Source organism: Equus caballus, chromosome 5, assembly GCF_041296265.1.
Source record: "Equus caballus isolate H_3958 breed thoroughbred chromosome 5, TB-T2T, whole genome shotgun sequence".
Lineage (NCBI taxonomy): Eukaryota > Metazoa > Chordata > Mammalia > Perissodactyla > Equidae > Equus > Equus caballus.
Window position 1 is genome coordinate 24,917,719 of NC_091688.1, and position 17,754 is coordinate 24,935,472.

The 17,754-nt window shown below is 41.8% G+C and overlaps 1 protein-coding gene across 17 annotated transcripts in view; it reads right to left on the reverse strand.

The window, feature by feature from the left end:
* The window catches only part of HHAT (hedgehog acyltransferase), a 310,500-nt gene that overhangs the window by 29,993 nt on the left and 262,753 nt on the right, over nucleotides 1-17,754 (reverse strand). For 2 of the 17 annotated variants that reach the window (XM_070266743.1, XM_023640770.2), the window contains exon 12: nucleotides 1,429-8,307. The exons of the other annotated variants lie outside the window; for them this stretch is intronic. In XM_070266743.1, coding sequence (XP_070122844.1) covers nucleotides 8,216-8,307 — 92 coding nt within the window. In that variant the 3' untranslated portion in view covers nucleotides 1,429-8,215. Of the gene's footprint in view, nucleotides 1-1,428; nucleotides 8,308-17,754 lie in introns of those variants that run through there. 17 annotated transcript variants of the gene reach the window in all.

Genomic DNA, 17,754 nt, shown 5'->3' on the forward strand with positions numbered 1-17,754 from the left:
GTATGTGCAGATTTAGAGGCATTTTAAGACTTCCTATCCACCTTATTGGAGTCAGTGCTCAGTTACCTGCATTCAGAGAAAAATTTTCACTATAGCTAACATTGTCCCTATTCCACTCCCTCTGGCCCCGGTCATCCTCTTCCCAAGGCCCCTCCATCTTATCTCCTAAAATTCAAGTTTATTTTTCCTACCAAATCAAGCAAATTGAAGAGGGTGCAAACATCTGATATCTAACAGTATGCCTCTAAACCCAGATGCTGATTATTTGGATATGTTACAGTTTGGATTATCTATATCACTGGACATATGGAAGTTGCCTAGAGCTGTTGGGTTCATGTCTCCCTCAAGAATCTCAACACATATTCTAGATTCTGCTCATTCAACTTAGTGGGAGAGGTTCACAAAGAGTATAATGCTTGCTCCTTCTTAGCCATGGAGCAAATCTTCCAAGCTTGAAGAGATGGGCACTGGAAGGGCACTAGAAATTTCCCAGAGTGTTAACTATGCTGGTATTAACAGATCAACTATAATAGAGTATCTCAGGAGTGACACAGGGAGTATTTCAATCAGAATCCCTAGGAGTGTTCATTAAAATACAGATTCCTGGGGACTACCCAAGACCTACCGAATCAGAATCCCTTCAGAGGTAGGGGCTCAGGATTCTGCATTTTAAATAAGCTTTTCAGGTGATTCTGACGGCAGTAAAGTTAGGAAACAACTGTACTGGAAGTTGGGCAAGAGAATAGCTGACATCATACTGATTAATGATGACACAAAGGGGAGAAATCTCATTAGGAGAGCTGTGTTAGACCAGGTCAACCCTGAAATCACTCAACACTGTGTTAATAATGAGAAATGCTGCTACCAGGCATCAAACCTGCACTGAACCACAGACAGGAGGCAGGAGAGAATGTCATACATGTTTAATATTGAGTTGTCACAGCAGATAAACAAAACCAGAAAAACACCTACACAGCATTCTGAGGACTCATCAGAGGTGAGATGTGCCCCAGGTGTTCCTGTCACTTCAGCATGCCCCTGGCTATGAATCAAACTACTCTCCCCACTTCTATGCATCCATCTGTTTCCTGGATGGATTGAAAAAGCATTTCCTCTGGAGAGTTTGGAAAAGTCACCTTTGCTAGGCAGTTGCAAAGCATAAGGATATCAGAAGTGTCAAATTAACATGATGAAAGGCAAGGACTAGCATGGTTCCTAGACTTTAGAAGATGACCAATAAGTGTTTTTTGGATTTATAGAATGAGGAAGGAAGGAAAAAATGTGATGAGATGAGATGGGAGGATGGAGGGAAGAGTAAACTGATAGAAAGAAGGGCAGATGGATGGATGGATGGATGGACAGACAGACAGATGGATTGAGGAACAGATAGAACTACCATGACAGACCAATTATCTTTTAGCTCCAAACTAATTTTTAACATTTTTATTGAGATACAATTAACATATCATACAATTAACCCATGTAAAGTATACAATTCAATGGCTTTCAGTATACTCATAGGGTTGTACAACCATCTCCACAATCAATTATAGAACATTTTATCACCCCAAAAAAGGAATCCCATGCTCATTAGTCATTACTCTGTAAACCCCCATCCCTTCCAGCCCTAAGCAACCACTAATATACTTTTTGTCTTCATGGATTTGCCTAATCTGGACATTTCATAGAAATGGAATCATACAATATGTGGTCCTTTGTGACTGGCTTCTTTCACTTATAATAACGTTTTCAAGGTTCATCTACAGTGTAGCATGTATCTGCACTTCATTCCTTTTTATTGCTGAATGATAATCCATTATATAGATATACCATATCTTACCTATTCATTGACTAATGGACATTTGGGCTGTTTCCACGTTTTTTACTACTATGAATAATGCTGCTATGAACATTTGTGTACAAGTTTTTGTGTGGTCATATATCTTCATTTTTCATGGGTATATACCTAAGAGTGGAATTGCTGGTCATACAGTAACCCTTTTAACCCGTTTCACTTTTTGGAGGACTGCCAGGCTATATTCCAAAGTGTCTGTTTTCTATTTTACATTTCCACAGGCAGTATATGAAGGTTCAAATTTCTCCACATCCTTACCAACACTCATTTGCCATTTTGAGCTTGTTTGTTTGTTTGTTATTACAGCAATCCTAGTGGTTGTGAAGTGTATCTTATGGGGTTTTGATTTGCATTTCCTGATGGCCAATGATGTTGCATATCTTTTCCTGTGCTTATTGGTCATTTGTATATCATCTTTGGACAAATGTCTATTCAGATCCTTTGCCCATGTTAAATTGAGTTATGCCATTTTATTAGTGAGTTGTAATAATTCTTTATATTGTCTAGATACAAATTTATTATCAGATAAATGGTTTGTAAAATTTTCTCACATTCTAGTTACATTTTCACTTTCTTGATGATGTCCTTTGATCACAAAAATTTCTCATTTTGCTGAATATAAGGTGCTAAACTGTTCCATATCTTACCTGTAAACCTGCCACCTGACATGACCGTGGCAGTGGCCACCTGGGATAGATCAGAGAACAGACACACAGGCGTCCATCCCAGTTTATAGAACAGATTGTTAAATATTTTGATGTTTGCCAGCCAGTTCTTGACTGCAGTTGGTCAGGGTGGGAAATATTTACACCATGAAAATCATGCAAACAATAAAAAGTAGGGCTTTTTTTCTTTTAAGAGCCAATTTACCAGCACACTATTGCCAATACCTGCTTCCCCGCTAGCTGAAAGTAGAGTGTTCCTACAAAACCTTTCCTAAATCCGAATGGCATAAAGCGAAGAAGCAACTATGGGAAAAGTTTTTGAGCATTCCAAGACCCCTCAAAATAACACACCAAATAATACCAAAGAACACATAAATCTGATATGACACTAACATATAGTAAAAGCAGGAATAAAATGATAAATACACAGCCTACATAAAGTAGAAAAAAAATTTCACTTTGATAATGTCCAACTGATCTTTTTTTCCTTTAGTTGCTTGTGTTTTTGGTGTCATATATAACAAACCATTGGCTAACCAAGGTCACAAAGATTTACCCCCGTATTTTCTTCCAAGAGTTTTAATTTTTACACTTAGGTCTTTGATACATTTTGAGTTGGTTTTTATACATGGTGTCAGGTAGGAGTCCAACTTCATTCTCTTGCTTGTGGATATCCATGAAACTATTTTTGATAGAAGAAAAATAGGCCACGTGAGTGGAATAATGTTAATATAATATTACCAATAATAAGCTACCATTAGTAAGGGCTTACCATGTGCCAGAGACTGTGCAAGATTTGATATTCATACTTTATTTCATCTCCACAGTCACCTATGAGGTAGGTGTTAATCTCAATATACAGGTGAGAAGCTGAGTGTTAGACAGGTTAGGTACCTTGTCCATGGTCTCATAGCTAGTAAATGGCTCAAATGTATCTGATTTCAGAGTTCTTTACCACCATTCTGCACTATCACTGAAACACAGCCCTCAGAAATTAGCAGAGTCCTCAAACACACTTAACTTCTGTTAGCAATCCAATATGAACTCACTAATTGAGAATTTATGTGACGCTTCCTATTTATATTTGAAGCATCTTAGCAACTCTTGGATGTTTCAAATGCCATGTTTGACTCAAAGGAAAATCAGGATTTCTACAGAATCTAAGAAAGACTTCTGTTTTTGGCAATGGCAGGTAAATTACTTGGATCAATTCTCTCATTGGAGGAGGAAAAAACCCATTAAAATTGCTAGATAAATATTTTAATTTTTTCAAAAAGCTGGCAATGCTCTGCCATGACAGTGAGGAATTTCCAGGCCAAAATTTGAGAGAAAATGAGAACCCAGGGAGACAAGGGAAGTTCTTAAAGATATTTTTGTCATGAGAACATTTGTCTGTCTAGACTATGCTGCAATATTTGGGGTAAAATAACAGAAATAAAATCCCAGGGCCTGCTAAAACCAATGAGTCTAAAAGGCAAACCACAAAAGCACATGAAGCTGGGACCTAGAAAGGAATCATAATCACCTGCAGGTTAAGGGTGAACCAGAAGTAAACAGAGCCCCTTTCTTCTGGAGAAAAGGGAGAAGGAAGTGAATCTCTCCCCAGGGGGATATAACCATGGACCAGTCCTAGGTATCTGTCAGACAGAAGCGCAAGTTTTGTCTGGAGGAAGACACCTTCGTACTAGGCCTCAGAAAAACCTCACATATAAGTATGTAAGAAAATGAGCAGAATATAGTCAAAGATAACCAAGCATATAAAGAACGAGGTGCTATCGGTAAGACCCAGCACAAAAGAAGACAGTGCTTAAATTCAAGGGGCAAACATAAAGAAACAGAGGAGACATCTGTAGTGGCCATTTTGTTGCTGTTAGTGCTGCAGAGTTGATACCAACTCCTAGCGACCCTGTGTACAGCAGAGCGGAATCCTGCCTGGTTTTCTTGCACCATCCTCTCACTGCCAGGGCTATATCAGACAATGCTCCACTGCTATTCATAAAGTTTTCATGGCCAATTTTTTGCAAGTGGGTGGCCAGGTCCTTCTTCCTAGTCTCTCTTAGTCTAGGTCTACTGAAACCTGTCCATCATGGACAACCCTTCCGATATGTGAAATACCAATGGCATAGCTTTCAGCATCACAACAACATGCAGCCACCACAGTGTGACAACTAACAGATGGGTGGTGTGGTTCCCTGACCGGGAAATGAACCTGGGCCATAGCAGTGAGAGTGCTGAATCTTAACCACTAGACCATCAGGGCTGGCATAGTAGCCATTCTTTCTCTAAAATTCAGAAATTAATTTATGTGAGCTACAAAACAGTGGATAAACCTCAAGTAGTTTTGCCCCTGTCTCAGGGACCAAAACCACTAAACTGTATATACGGATCTTTCAAAAATGAGATTTGTGTCACTCTCTTGCAAAGTTCTTTCTGTGACCCATGCCTCCCCCAGCCTATTAAGGATGAAGTCTACGCTCCATAGCAAGGCATGTATGGCCTTCATTATCTTGTCTTGAACTTACCTTTTCGGTGTCCTCTGGTGCAACCAGCCCATTCACCAACATCACACCTTGCATCCTTTCCTGGTATGATCCTGACAAGCTTGCAGTTTCCTGACTGTGCAATTGTATGCCTCCATGCCTTTGTGCATGCTGTGCTCATCCCCCAATTCTGATACTTACTCATCCTTTAAGCCCACCTCTGACGTCACCTCCTCCATGATGACTTTCTCACCCAGAAGATAAAGTTAACCATTCACCTCTTTGTCCCCAAAGCACTTAACTATCAAAGCACTATGTCCCAAAGCACTGTGGCACATTTTGCCACGTTTGATTATCACTGCATCCCAAGCATCGAGTATAATGACCACCAGGAATACAGGATGGCCCTCTCTTTCAAGCAATTTTCTCCGTAAAAAAGATCGTAGCCTCAGTGAGGCTCACCTGACCATTGGGCCTCTTTTCCTGAACCAGACAGGCTGAGATGCTTCCCCATTTCTTATTGTCTTACTGTGTACTTTCGCTCCTTTTAGTAAAATCCATGCTGATGATAGCAATTTTTTACAGTAATGCAAAAGATATGACCCAACCCTCCAGCAACCTTGTCGGGGTAGCCGCGAAGTGAGTAAAGTAATCAAGAAGCAAGCTTCAAATACGAGAAAAGTCAGTGATAGGTAACTGTGGATACAATCAGGATATTAAAACAGCACCAGAAACAATTTTGTTATGTTAAAAGTTATCTGGTTTCTTCTAGTTTAGTGGAAAACAATGAATTTCTGAGAAAAGGCATGGTTCCCAAGACAGAACCGTGTGATCATGGTTTGGCTATCTTGAAAGTCAGCAAATAATACCACCATTACATTGTCTGACATCTTTTAGATTTTCTGTGATGGACAGCCCTCAGAATGCAAATGGTCCCTTCTTGTTTACTACAACCAATGTGCTCAAAGACCTTCTCACCTGGAGACACAATTTGGAATCAAAACAAATGAGAGTGGTCTCATCCACCTAAGGTATAAACAAACAATGTGGAAAGGGGGAACGAGGTTTATCAGCAAAATCCCATGTTCCTGTGTCAAAAACTGGGTGGCTTGGCCTCCCCCAAGCAGACCAGAGACATCTTCCTAATGGTCTCTGGGCACAGTGTTTATCCCCTGGCTCGGCCCTCACTTGTCTGTTCTCCTCTCCTTCTAAAAGCCACAGGTTACAGATAGTGCACACCTCTGGCCCCTGGGAGACTTCTAACATCAAAGGAATGCAATCACTTTTTAAAACAAAATATTAGATTTCCCCTTTTATTTTACTGATAGCAGGTGAGTCCTCAAGTTTTTTTTTTTTCCCTCCCAAGATCACATAAAAATGCCACCAGAAAAATAAAGAAAAGTCCTAAGATGTGCTGCTTGGAGACCTAAATATGGCTAAAATTAGCAGCTGCCTCTTTCTCTGGGCAAGAGCTGGTAGCAGCTGGAGTGTGACAATACCCAGAGGAGAACAGAGGGGAGCAGAGAGATGCTGCGGGCACTCTGCTCAGGCTGGCACCGGAGACAAAGGCTTTGAGCCTCGGGTCGGCTGGATGCTGGGCAGCTCCCAGGTGGAGCATCAGCTTTGCCTGCCCTCTCAGGAAGCCTCCATCTGCCAGCCTGACACGGGGAGACATACTTCCAGACCAGCTATTTCTATCTGCTGCTTCCTGTATAATCAACATCATGCATGAGAGAAGGACACACGAGGAGAAGACGAACAGGAAAGCAGGTGGTAGGTGGAAGTTTGGCTTTGTTTTAAAACTCGCTTATTAGTGCATCCCTGGATGGTCACTGGGGGCCCCTGCTTCTGCTCACCCACCTTCACCAACCACATCAACACTCTTTAAACTGACCTGGATCAGCCATGAAAGACAAGCGTTCTCCAGCAATAAGAAGGCCAGCTTTCCTTCCTCCTCACCTTCGCTGGGCCTCAGGCCTGGAATACCCTGCTCTGGATGACTACGTCCACCATGTGACGTTGTTGTGGCTGGGCGTGTGACTGTTCCCACCTTCGTTTCACACCATGGAGATGCCTGTCCTAAGGCCCATACCCTCAGAGCAAAGTCTAACTAGTCTAAGGCGTGATCTTCAACACTTGAAGAGGGTGTTTCTGACCCTCCAGCTCTGGACTGATGCTCCGCACTGCATTTCTTACAGTGGGGAGTCACTGCCAGCCCATCTCAGTACCATGTCCCACCACCCCACCTTCCCATACCACAATGCCTGCTTTAGTTTCCTAAGAAACAAATGTTTGTTATGTGGCCATAACAAAGTACCACAAACTGAATGGCTTAAAACAACAGAAACCTATCGTCTCACAGTTCTGGAGGCTGGAAGTCTGAGGTCAAGGTGTTGGCAGGGCCATGTTCCCTCTGAACCTCTAGGGGAGGTTCCTTTCTGGCCCCTTCCAGCTTCTGGTGGCCCCAGGACTTTCATGGCAGCATCACTCCAATCTCTGTCTCTGTCACCTTCTCCCTGTGGCTTCACATTGCCTTCCCATGTCTTCGCATGTCTGTCTCTGTATGCCAGTTCCCCCTTTTTATAAGGACACCAGTCATATGCATTAGGGCCTACCCTAATGCCCTCATTTTAACTTAATTCCCTCTGTCAAGACCCTATTTCCAAATAAGGTTACATTTTGAGATAATAGGATTAGGACTTCAATGTATCTCTCTGGGCAACACGATTCAATCCATAGCACCCCCCTCACCATGCTTTACTCTTAGTAGGTCTCCTTTGCAAAGAATACCCCACAGCAGCAGATAGTGTGAACAGGGCAGCAGCTGGCATGCTGCAAGAATCTCAAGTCAATGCAGAGAAAATGGTCCAGATGAGGCTCAAATGCCTGTCCATGCAAAGCTCTGACCCCTTGAACAATCCTGTATGGCACTCAACAAGTGCTCACAAATAAGGACTCATTTTTCTCTGTCTTCATTTCAAGACGATGAAAAGTTTTTCTCCATGGTTTTCATTCTCTTTTACTGAATATTCCCTGAAATACTTGACTGCCTTAATTACACTCAAGACAGGTGACCATGGTGTCGAACAAAATTCCTGAGGCAAGGAAAAGTCCCCCTGGATTCCACTTTCTGATCTTCACAGCAAGGAGAAAAACCACAATTGTCTTCCCAGCACTGCGCAATGTAACACGCTGCGATCGCAGGTCTTCAGCTTTTACCACAGCCATCCTGAGACTATTTTGTTTTCTGGTAATTCAGAGAGCACAGCCAAACAAAATGATCTTCCTCTTCCACTGCTTTCTCGGTCTGAGTAAGGGGGAGTATATGAGAAACAAGTCTTGTGAGCAAGCTAACACAATGCCTAAGTCCAAGAGGGGGAAAACCAACACCCTGAATGCTGATTTGTCAGGTGAGCAAGTCTCTCACCAACTGAGCAGGTTCAGAATACAAATAGTTGCAGGGGTGCAGGCTAGCCTGTGGCCAATCCAGCTAGCTGTGCAGGCTGGACCCTCAGTCCCAGAACTGGGAAGGTCTGATTCCTGTCAACCCCCACCCCACCACAACCCCTACTTATAAGTACCAGGAATAGAATAAATCAGGTGTCTTAGACTTTGTCTCTGACAGTGACAATCACAAATGTTTTGTGGTGAAAACAGTGATTGCTTGTGATTTAGGCCTCACAGAGCAGAGAGGACAGAATGGTGCAATGTAAAGGATATGGGATTTGGGGTCAAAAGACTTGTAATTTTACCTTGTTTCCCTGCTTACGAGCTGTGTAACTATGAACGAACTTCCTAACCTCTCTGAGCCTCAGAGCTATTAGTAACACTGCGATAATATCTGCTTCAACTATCTCCCCGGGTTGATGAGAAGACCAACTGTACTAGTGAAGTAGAAATTATTTAACAAACAATAAAGAGTTAAAATAGTAACAATGGATGCTAAGAGGCATTAAGGTATATTTAGTCAGAGGACTCAGCAAAATCTGAACGCTGGTAGCCTAGACGTCTATGCAAAGCAAAGGACAGGAACATTTGATTATTAGCTGGGCTGGGGCCCCACACGCTGTGCAGAACTCCACCTGGCCAGGCTGGACCACAGGGAAGTTCCTTTAAGGCAGATCAGCCTGAATGTTCCAATGTCCACATTTTAACAGTACGGATAATACAGACACACACACATGCACACACACCAGTGTTTGTGATCCTTTCACTGCAAGGTGTAGAGTTGGCCCAGACCCTCTCCTGGCCTTCCCCGGGCAAAACAACAAAAGGATATGAGTTACGACATGGGAGGGAGAGAAAGCCTCTGCGGGGAGAAGAGGGAGAGAGAGCCACACGAGCAGAAGAGGCCAAGGGGAGAGATGGCAAAATGGGACCAGTGTGACTCTTGTTACCTCTCCAGCCTCATGGGATCATCTAAACAGCCACACTCTTGTGCCAGCTCTTTTGCCCCCTCTGAACATGCAACTAAGACAGATTGCAAAAATGGTCACACTCCTTCAGTCCCACCTGTATCAACACCCTTTGAAATATGATCGTGCAGCTTATCAGGAGATGGAATCTAGTTCCCCTCCCCTTAAATTTGGACTAGCTTTATGACATGCTTTGGCCAAAAGAATGCAGTAGAAGTGGTCATATGCCAGTTCTGAGCCTAAGCTTAAAAAGGCCTTGAATAATTTTCTGCTCTCTCCTTTCATCTGCTATGACTGCCATGTGAACAAGCCTGGACAAGTCTGCTGAAGGAGAAGAAATCAACATGGAGCAGACCTGACTTACCCAGTTCACCCCAGCTAACGTCCTAGAAATGTGAGAGCCCAGCTAGGATCAGCAAATCCAACCCACAGCTGACCCATGGATATACGCATGAGGCTGTCCTAGAGCAGCAAGACCCCAGTTGACACAGAGACTCATGAACTAAATAAATGCTTATTCTTTTAAGCCATTAAGTTTTGGAGTGATTTGTCTTGCAGCAGTGACTAACTGATACACACTAACCCAACCATGGTCCAGTCTAGATCAATACTTCTTTTCTCTGGGGCTAGAATAAAGATGATGATGTGAGACATAAAGGACAGAATGATCTTCTTTCCCCTATAGAGCAGCAGTCTTCAAACTGGCTTGTGCATATCACTAGGGTTATAGCAGGACTTTCCAAAGTATAAACAACATGGATAACTTGAGAAGAATTGATTTCCAAATCCTCAACTTCTCTCTCTCTCTCTCTCTCTCTATATATATCCTTCTCTAAAAATGCATCTGTCTAAGGTTAATGTTCTCCTTTCTCCTCCTCCTCTCATAAAATATCCTGTACCTCACTTTACAAAGGAAAGGCAAGCCTCTTACGCCAGCCTTATAAACCCTCAAGGGAATCGGCACAACACTTTGAGAAGCAGTTTGACAGTGTTTATAAAAGCTGAATATATGCATACCCTGTGATGCAGCAATCCCTCCCAGGAATGTAACCAACACAAATGCACACATATCTTCACCACAGGTCATATAGACTGCTCATAGGACCTGATAGCTGTTATGCTCATCAACAGAAGAATGGATAAATAAACTGTGTCACGTTCACACAACAGAATACTTCACAGTAATAAGCTGGAAAAATCTATAACCACATTCAAAAGTATGGATGACTCTCTCAATATGATATTGAGCAAAAGAAGCAGGACACAAAAAAATACATACTATGTGATTCTATTTATAGATATATTAAAAAAAAACTCGTTGTAAAAAGCTATTCATTTAGAAGTCAGAATAGTGGTGACTCTTCAGGGCAGGTAGCAACATGAAGGAGTCATGAGAAGGGGCCTCTAGGTGCTGGCTAAACATGTGTGTTCACCTAGAGAAAATTCTTATGTGTACTTTTCCAGGCTATATTACATTTCAATACAAAACTTTAAAACAGTCAGGAGAACAAAATAAAGCGACAATTAGATAACTCCTTTAATCAAACAACCATAAATTCCTACTCGATTCATCTCAAGAGAAATGTATTTCCAATAAAATTTTGCTTTTTGTGTTTAATCATTATTTATCATATGGTATCATTTTTGGGTATTTTGAATTATTTACTACTAATAATCGTAATGATAACTCAATCTAGGAGAAAAATGTTTACATTTCTGGCCTTATGGTAATAGAAAAACAAATGAACAAACAAAAACAACAATGCTGCAGAGAAGTATGATAACTGATAAAGGAAATAACTTTTAGACAAGACAAAATTCTGTGAGGGAAATGAAACAGAAATAAGTGATCAAGGAAATATCACTGTGAAAGAAGACCTTGCTCATATATTTTTGAAAGGATATGGTGTATATCAAATCACTAAGTTATTTGTAATTTATATTATTAAAAAGTGTCAGTTTTATTTTTAAATGTCAATATTTATAATATGGCAAAAATAGATCTGTTTAATTATTTAAATTTAGAATAGAAGAATTTAAAAAGCATAACAGGGTACATAATTTTTCAAAGTTGCTGTATTTGGAGGCATATAAGCAAAAAAAAAGTTATACAAAAAAATGATTCAGTATAAAAGAATCTCCCCAAACATCCGTCCCTTACAAACCTGTCACAGTGGTATATTCCACCTACATTAGATAGGATGCTTTTGGTTACAAGTGACAGAAATTCAACCAAACCGGATTGTTAATAAGTGACGGCTCTGAGATTTTACCTTACTTGCAAGCAAGAGATTAGCCTGTCACTTTCATGGATGCTGGCAGAAGACACAAGACTCTTGGGTCAGAGACAAAGGGCTTTGTTATTCACAGCAACAACAGTAGCCAGAGCATTTCCCTGAGCCCCAGATCCCACAATGCAATGTGAAGAGAACCAGGTGATGCCTGCACATGCAGTGTGTTATGTTATAGGAGATAAACGCCGGGCTCAGGGAATCCGAATATTTTATAATGGGCAGTAAGCCTGCCTGACTTTTTCCCCAGGAAGAATTATTTATTATACTGGACAGTAAACAAATACTCTACTTTGGAGGAGGACAGTATCTCCACCTTCCAAAGATGTTTGCTGTACAAATATTCTTGGAAAGATAGTCTGGAACAAAGGCAGTCTGTCTCTGCTCAAAAGACATGCAGAAACACAAAAGAGCCCTGGGGAATTGTCTCCCAATATGAATTGAGTAAAACAAAACAAAACAAAACAAAACAAAGTTCCTGTAACTGAAAAGTACACAGATATGTTGGTTTCAAGAATTCCTTGATTTGGGGGCTTAAAAATACGTGGCAGGGCATTGTCTCGAAAACAGTGTCTAAGATGCAGCTCTGCTTTCCTTGGAGTTGGCTTCCCTCTCTATTTGGCTCTACACTGGTGATGTCCAGAGGGCTGCCAGCAGCTCGAGCCCAATATTCTGACACTTCTGCAACAACAAAAGAAAGAGAGCTTCTCCTTCCCGACAGTTCCAACAAAAACTCTGGAATTGCGCCACATGGGGAGACGAGCCATACTGACTGGCCAGTCCTGGTCACGTATTGACCCCTAGGTCTTAGACGCGGGGTGTGTCCCACCAGAATGACACTGATTGAGAGTGGAGTAGGTGAGGTTTGTTCCCAAAGAATGCGGAACAAATGTTGATCGAGCAAAACTGCAGCTTTCCCCTATAGTACTCTCTAAACCCCTCAGGATAACAAATCTCACATGTGTACTTTTGTGAAATTCAAATATCATTTCTTATTGCAGACAGATTCTCATTTTAATAAAGGTAGTAGCATATCCAAATTGCTATTTTATAATCAAATCTCTTGCTATTGCAGTGGTGCCGTAGAAGGGATGTTCTGCGTGATGACAATTGCTGCCTTATCACTCTGTGGTAGCTAAATAATGGCTCCTCCAAAGATGACTGGGTTTTAATGTCTAGAACCTGTGAATGTTACCTTATCTGGCAAAAGGGACTTCAGAGACGTGATCAAGGTAAGGATCTTGAGATGGGAAGATTATCCTGGATTGTCCAGGCTGGCTTGATGTAATCACAAGGGTCCTTATAGGAGAGACACAGGAGGAGTCGGATAGAAGACATTGTGATGACAAAAGCAGAGGGACAGAGAAAGAGCTGAAGATGATACACTCTTGGCTCTGAAGAGGAGGAAGGCAAGTCATGAGCCAAGGGATACAGCCAGTCTCCAGAAGCTGGAAAAGGCCAAGAAAGAGATTCTCCCCTAGAGGTTCTAGAAGGAGCCAGTCTTGCCAACACCGTGCCTTTAGTTCAGCAAGACTAATTTTAGATTTCTGGCCTCCAGAACAGTAAGAGATAAACTGCTATTGTTTTCAGCCACCAAATTTGTAATAATTTGTTACAGCAGCCATAGGAAATGAATACACGTGGCAACATAAAGCAAGTGGTCAGTGCCCACTGTACTGGCAAACAGAAATAAACTCAACGATGGGTCCTGCAGCCCAAAAGAATTTGCCTCCAAAGCTGAGACACTTGATGGTGATGACTCTTGCTAGATTTTCTTTTCTGTTACAAAAACGTTCCTGAACTCCATATTAACTCTTCTTAATTTTTAATGCTTTAAAAAATGTTCAGTACTAATTTGAGGACACAATATGGTAAAAAGGGTCTCCTGGCTACTGGTGCATGTGAGAAAAACTAGAATATAGTTACCATTTCAGACTTTATCCTGGTCATCAGGCACCAGTCCCATAACCAGGGCGTAAAGGCCAGGGTCCTCCCCTTTTATAACCAGCTGGCATGCACTGGCACAGCTGGTGCTGAGCTACCTCTGCACCCATTGGTAGAAAATATAATAGTAACTGTAATAAGCAGTCTAATAAAATTAATAATATAAATTCCAGGATGTGTGTTTCATTTCAGAAAGCATGCATGCACTGTAATCCCAAGTGATTTCCTAGTTAGGGCCTTAGAGTACAGACTTCGGAATCCTATTGCAAATAGCCTTTTATATACTGAATACATATCATGTGGTATGCAGCTTTATTATATATATAGTTTAGTTAGAGAAAAAAGGAGACCTTTAAATTTTGAAAATTATTTTCATTTGATTTTAATATCTATTATCATATTTGTAATATACTTACTTCTTTTTTTCCTTAGTTTTATTGAGATATAATTGACATATAACATTGTCATAGTTAAGGTGTATAACATAATGATTTGATTGTAACATACTTTTGAATATTACCCTGTAAATATATGACTAGGGGCAGGCAGACTGGGGGCCAACAAGAGGTAGAGACTTCAAATATTATATGCTAATAAATCAGTGAAAATCAAAATTATTTTATTTTTATTTGATTGTGTCTAAGCTATGCAAGTCTTTGCTTGATATTCTATTGAAAGACACTTTAAAATGTTCCTATATTCCATGAAACTCTTTTCAAATAAATTTGTGGAAACTCCTGGTTAACAGGAAAAAATTTCACACAACCTCGCAGCAAGTAGGATTTAAGTGCACTATGATTCATACTCCTCTCTAGATATTTTAGAAATTCTCTCAGCTTTAACATTACCCCAGGCGCACTGCTGGATGAGAACTCCCACTCACTATTTCTCATGCCCTATGCCTAGTTACTTGGTCTGAAATGCTTTTAGGAGAACCAGTGCCTAAGACATCTGAAAGCTTTGAAATTCAAGTGCCAAGAATGGCCATAAATGGACCAATGTGTAACCATGGGTCAATCGCTTAACCGATATCTATGTAACAACTTCACCGCCAGTACAACATATGGGAAGCTCCTCTTCCTCAATCCTAGAACTTGCAGAGGATCCAGCAAGGCAGAAACAAAGTCAATCAGAGCAACGAAAACTCCATTTAAAGATAAGGGCTGGTGAAGATGGTGAAACAAAGTAATCACAAAGGAAGGCTCCCAAGACCTTGACATCTGCCCTCTGTCTTCTCTCATCAAAAATGAAATTTTAATCCCAAGAATTAAAGATGTGAGGGGAATGAATTTCTACTTAACCACAGCCTTCCAGAATTTCCAGAGCAACACCCCAGTTCAGCTTTAAATAAAATGCCTGTCCAGAGCCATTTGAGTCAGGAGACAAATAAACTGCTGGACAAGCTAGTAAGCAGGGAGAAAATATACTTTCTTCTTTCTCAGCTAGAAATAGCAAGCAAATACGGAGAGTGCAAAGGTTCTGACTTACATAAGAAAATTACTAGTTCCTCTCTCATTGCCATCTGGAGGGAAAAGAATCAAATTCTCCTCGTCCTGGCTCAGGGCCACTTTAGCAGCTGAGTGTTGAGATGGAGATTGCCAAACTAGATCAGGCAACAAGGCGGGAAAACAAACGTGTGTGTGAGTGTGTATGTGTTGATGAGAAGTCAGGCAGGAGAATGTTTGGTGGATGTCACGTCTTTACCAAGCTCTCATCACCATAAAACCCTAGATGCAGCATCTGGGGCCCCGTCTCTTAGGAAACGATTAGGTCTGTTTTTTACAAACTTCATGACTTATGTTGACAGAAGTAGGATGGACTTTTCAAAAGGAACACTACCCTGTACCCAGACAAACACTATAAGCTCTTAGCCTCCTCAAGGCCAGACATGTTCCCACTGGCTGCCTTGACTCCCCACTGTCTAGGACTACAGAGCTATGCAAGGATGCTTAAGACACACTTGGTTTATAGACACTGGTCTCACAGACTTGGAGTTCTAACTCACTCATATTTTTTAGTTATAGAGCGGTCATCAACTGCTTGTTCAAGAAACTAACACACATTTCAATGCTGAGGATTTAAGGCAGACATGAGAAAGCTCCTTCCATCAACAAATGCTTTTGAGAGCCAAAGAGTTATGTAAGAAGCAACCTGTGTTTGCCTCTGCAAAGCATGACACAGCAGGGTCCCTCCTAGAGCAAGCTTGGGGACCAAATCCCCAGCCACATCCCTCTCAGATCCCTGGACCCAGTTAAGTTCCTTAAAAATACATAAAGAGAGGGCTAAACATTCACATTCCTCAAGCTGCTTGATGCAGATTTCAAAGTAAAAGCTTGGGGATTTTTTTTCAAGGGAAAAATATAGATTCCTTACTTGTCACTAAATTAATTGAACATTACTTCTCCAACCTCTGCAGCAGAGAGAATACTTGTTGATAAAAATGGTTTGTTTGCGACATGTACCAGAGCCCTAGGGGGCCACTCAGTGTTTTGATCCTTTGGCTGGCTTTGTCCACTCTTCTGGACAGCAGGGCATGACAGAAAGGGAAGGGCCTGGTTTTACAGCCTCATATCACCAACCCCATAGAGACCAGAGCAGAGATTTTTACATAAGCCACTAAAATAAGCTTTGTAGCTTAAAGCAAACAAGTCCATATTTAAATTCAGTGAAGGAGAGACAGAGAGACACTGACCTTAATACAGCTTCTGCAGGCCAATCATGAGATAGTTCTAGAAACATCTGTAATGCTGGGAAAGGCTCCCTGGGAATTAGGGAAGGTGTGTCTCCTGAAACATATGTGTAACTACATCACATTCACTGTGGGGAATTTGCAAACTCCTCCAGACACCTGTCTGTCCCCTTCCTGCTCTTCCAGGACTCAGAGAGGTGAGATCTGTTAGAGGGATGTGGTGCCACCAGCTCCACCCTGTCGCTGCAGCAGCCCCAGCCCATGAAGGCACAGAGGGCCAAGGGGAGTCATCCCTAGGGAAGGGTCATCTTCCTGTTAAACCTGGAAATATAGACATGGAGCTTAAATGTTCTCCATCACCTACAGACAGACTTCCTCACTCTTCGTTGCATTTTCTTCAGTGTGTAGAAATGGGTCTTGGAACAACAGGTACTGATTATCTGGCAGAAAGAAGAGGCCAGAGACAACCAGGATGCCAAATTCCTGGCTCTTTAATCAGCAGCTACATGTGTAGGTCAACCACCCCTAATCTGAAGTCTTTGGGGCCAGATGAGTTTCAAAATAAACTCAAAATAAATTTTAGAAAGCTAATATAACACACCCAGCAGAATTTAAGGAAGCGTCCTATCAACCCTTTAATACTTTTTTGGTGCCAAAACATGAATATTCATACTAACCTTCTATCAGGTCAATCAAATTGCTTATGAAAAGAAAAGCAGAGTTCTCAAGGATGGCACTATCTGGTTCACTTTCCTCCAAGAGATATCTAAATTCAATCACTCGGGGATAAAGACCACAGCAGGGAACAGAGAAATGGGGTAACTGCCAAAACCCCATTAGACATTCCCTGACTCAGGAAGCCCATGGGACAGACCAGCTAAGATGGGACCAGGTTGATCTGAAGAATCTCTGACAAGAAAATGCCTTCTAAGTTCAGCTTCCCTGGCCTCAGAAACCAGAGGGAAACAATTCCCTAGAGCCCTCCATACTCTGAGAATCAGTCCCCGGGACTCTGGATCCTAGTTCCAAGGATACAAACATATACATCCAATCATAGACCATAGTAAGACCCACGGGGCAGCAGCAGACCCGATTTTTCAGAGCCCTGACCTGGTGTGACGGCTGTTAGCTCTACAGGGTGCAGGACAAATTGTGCTTTGATCCTTCTGCCTTTGAGAAGCAGAAAGAACATCTTATAGCTGCTGCGCTGCCAGCATCCCCAGGTTCCACCTCCCTCCTTGCTCTCTTCTCACTCTGTGCATGCTCCCTGGCTAATCATGTCCACTCTCATGGTCCCACCTACAGCCTTTCTGCCATTGGCTCCCACATCTCAGTCATTTAGCCCCACCCGCCTCCCCAACTCCAAGTCATATTTTCAACTGCCTCTTGGGCACTGCCCGCTGGTCGCCTCATGT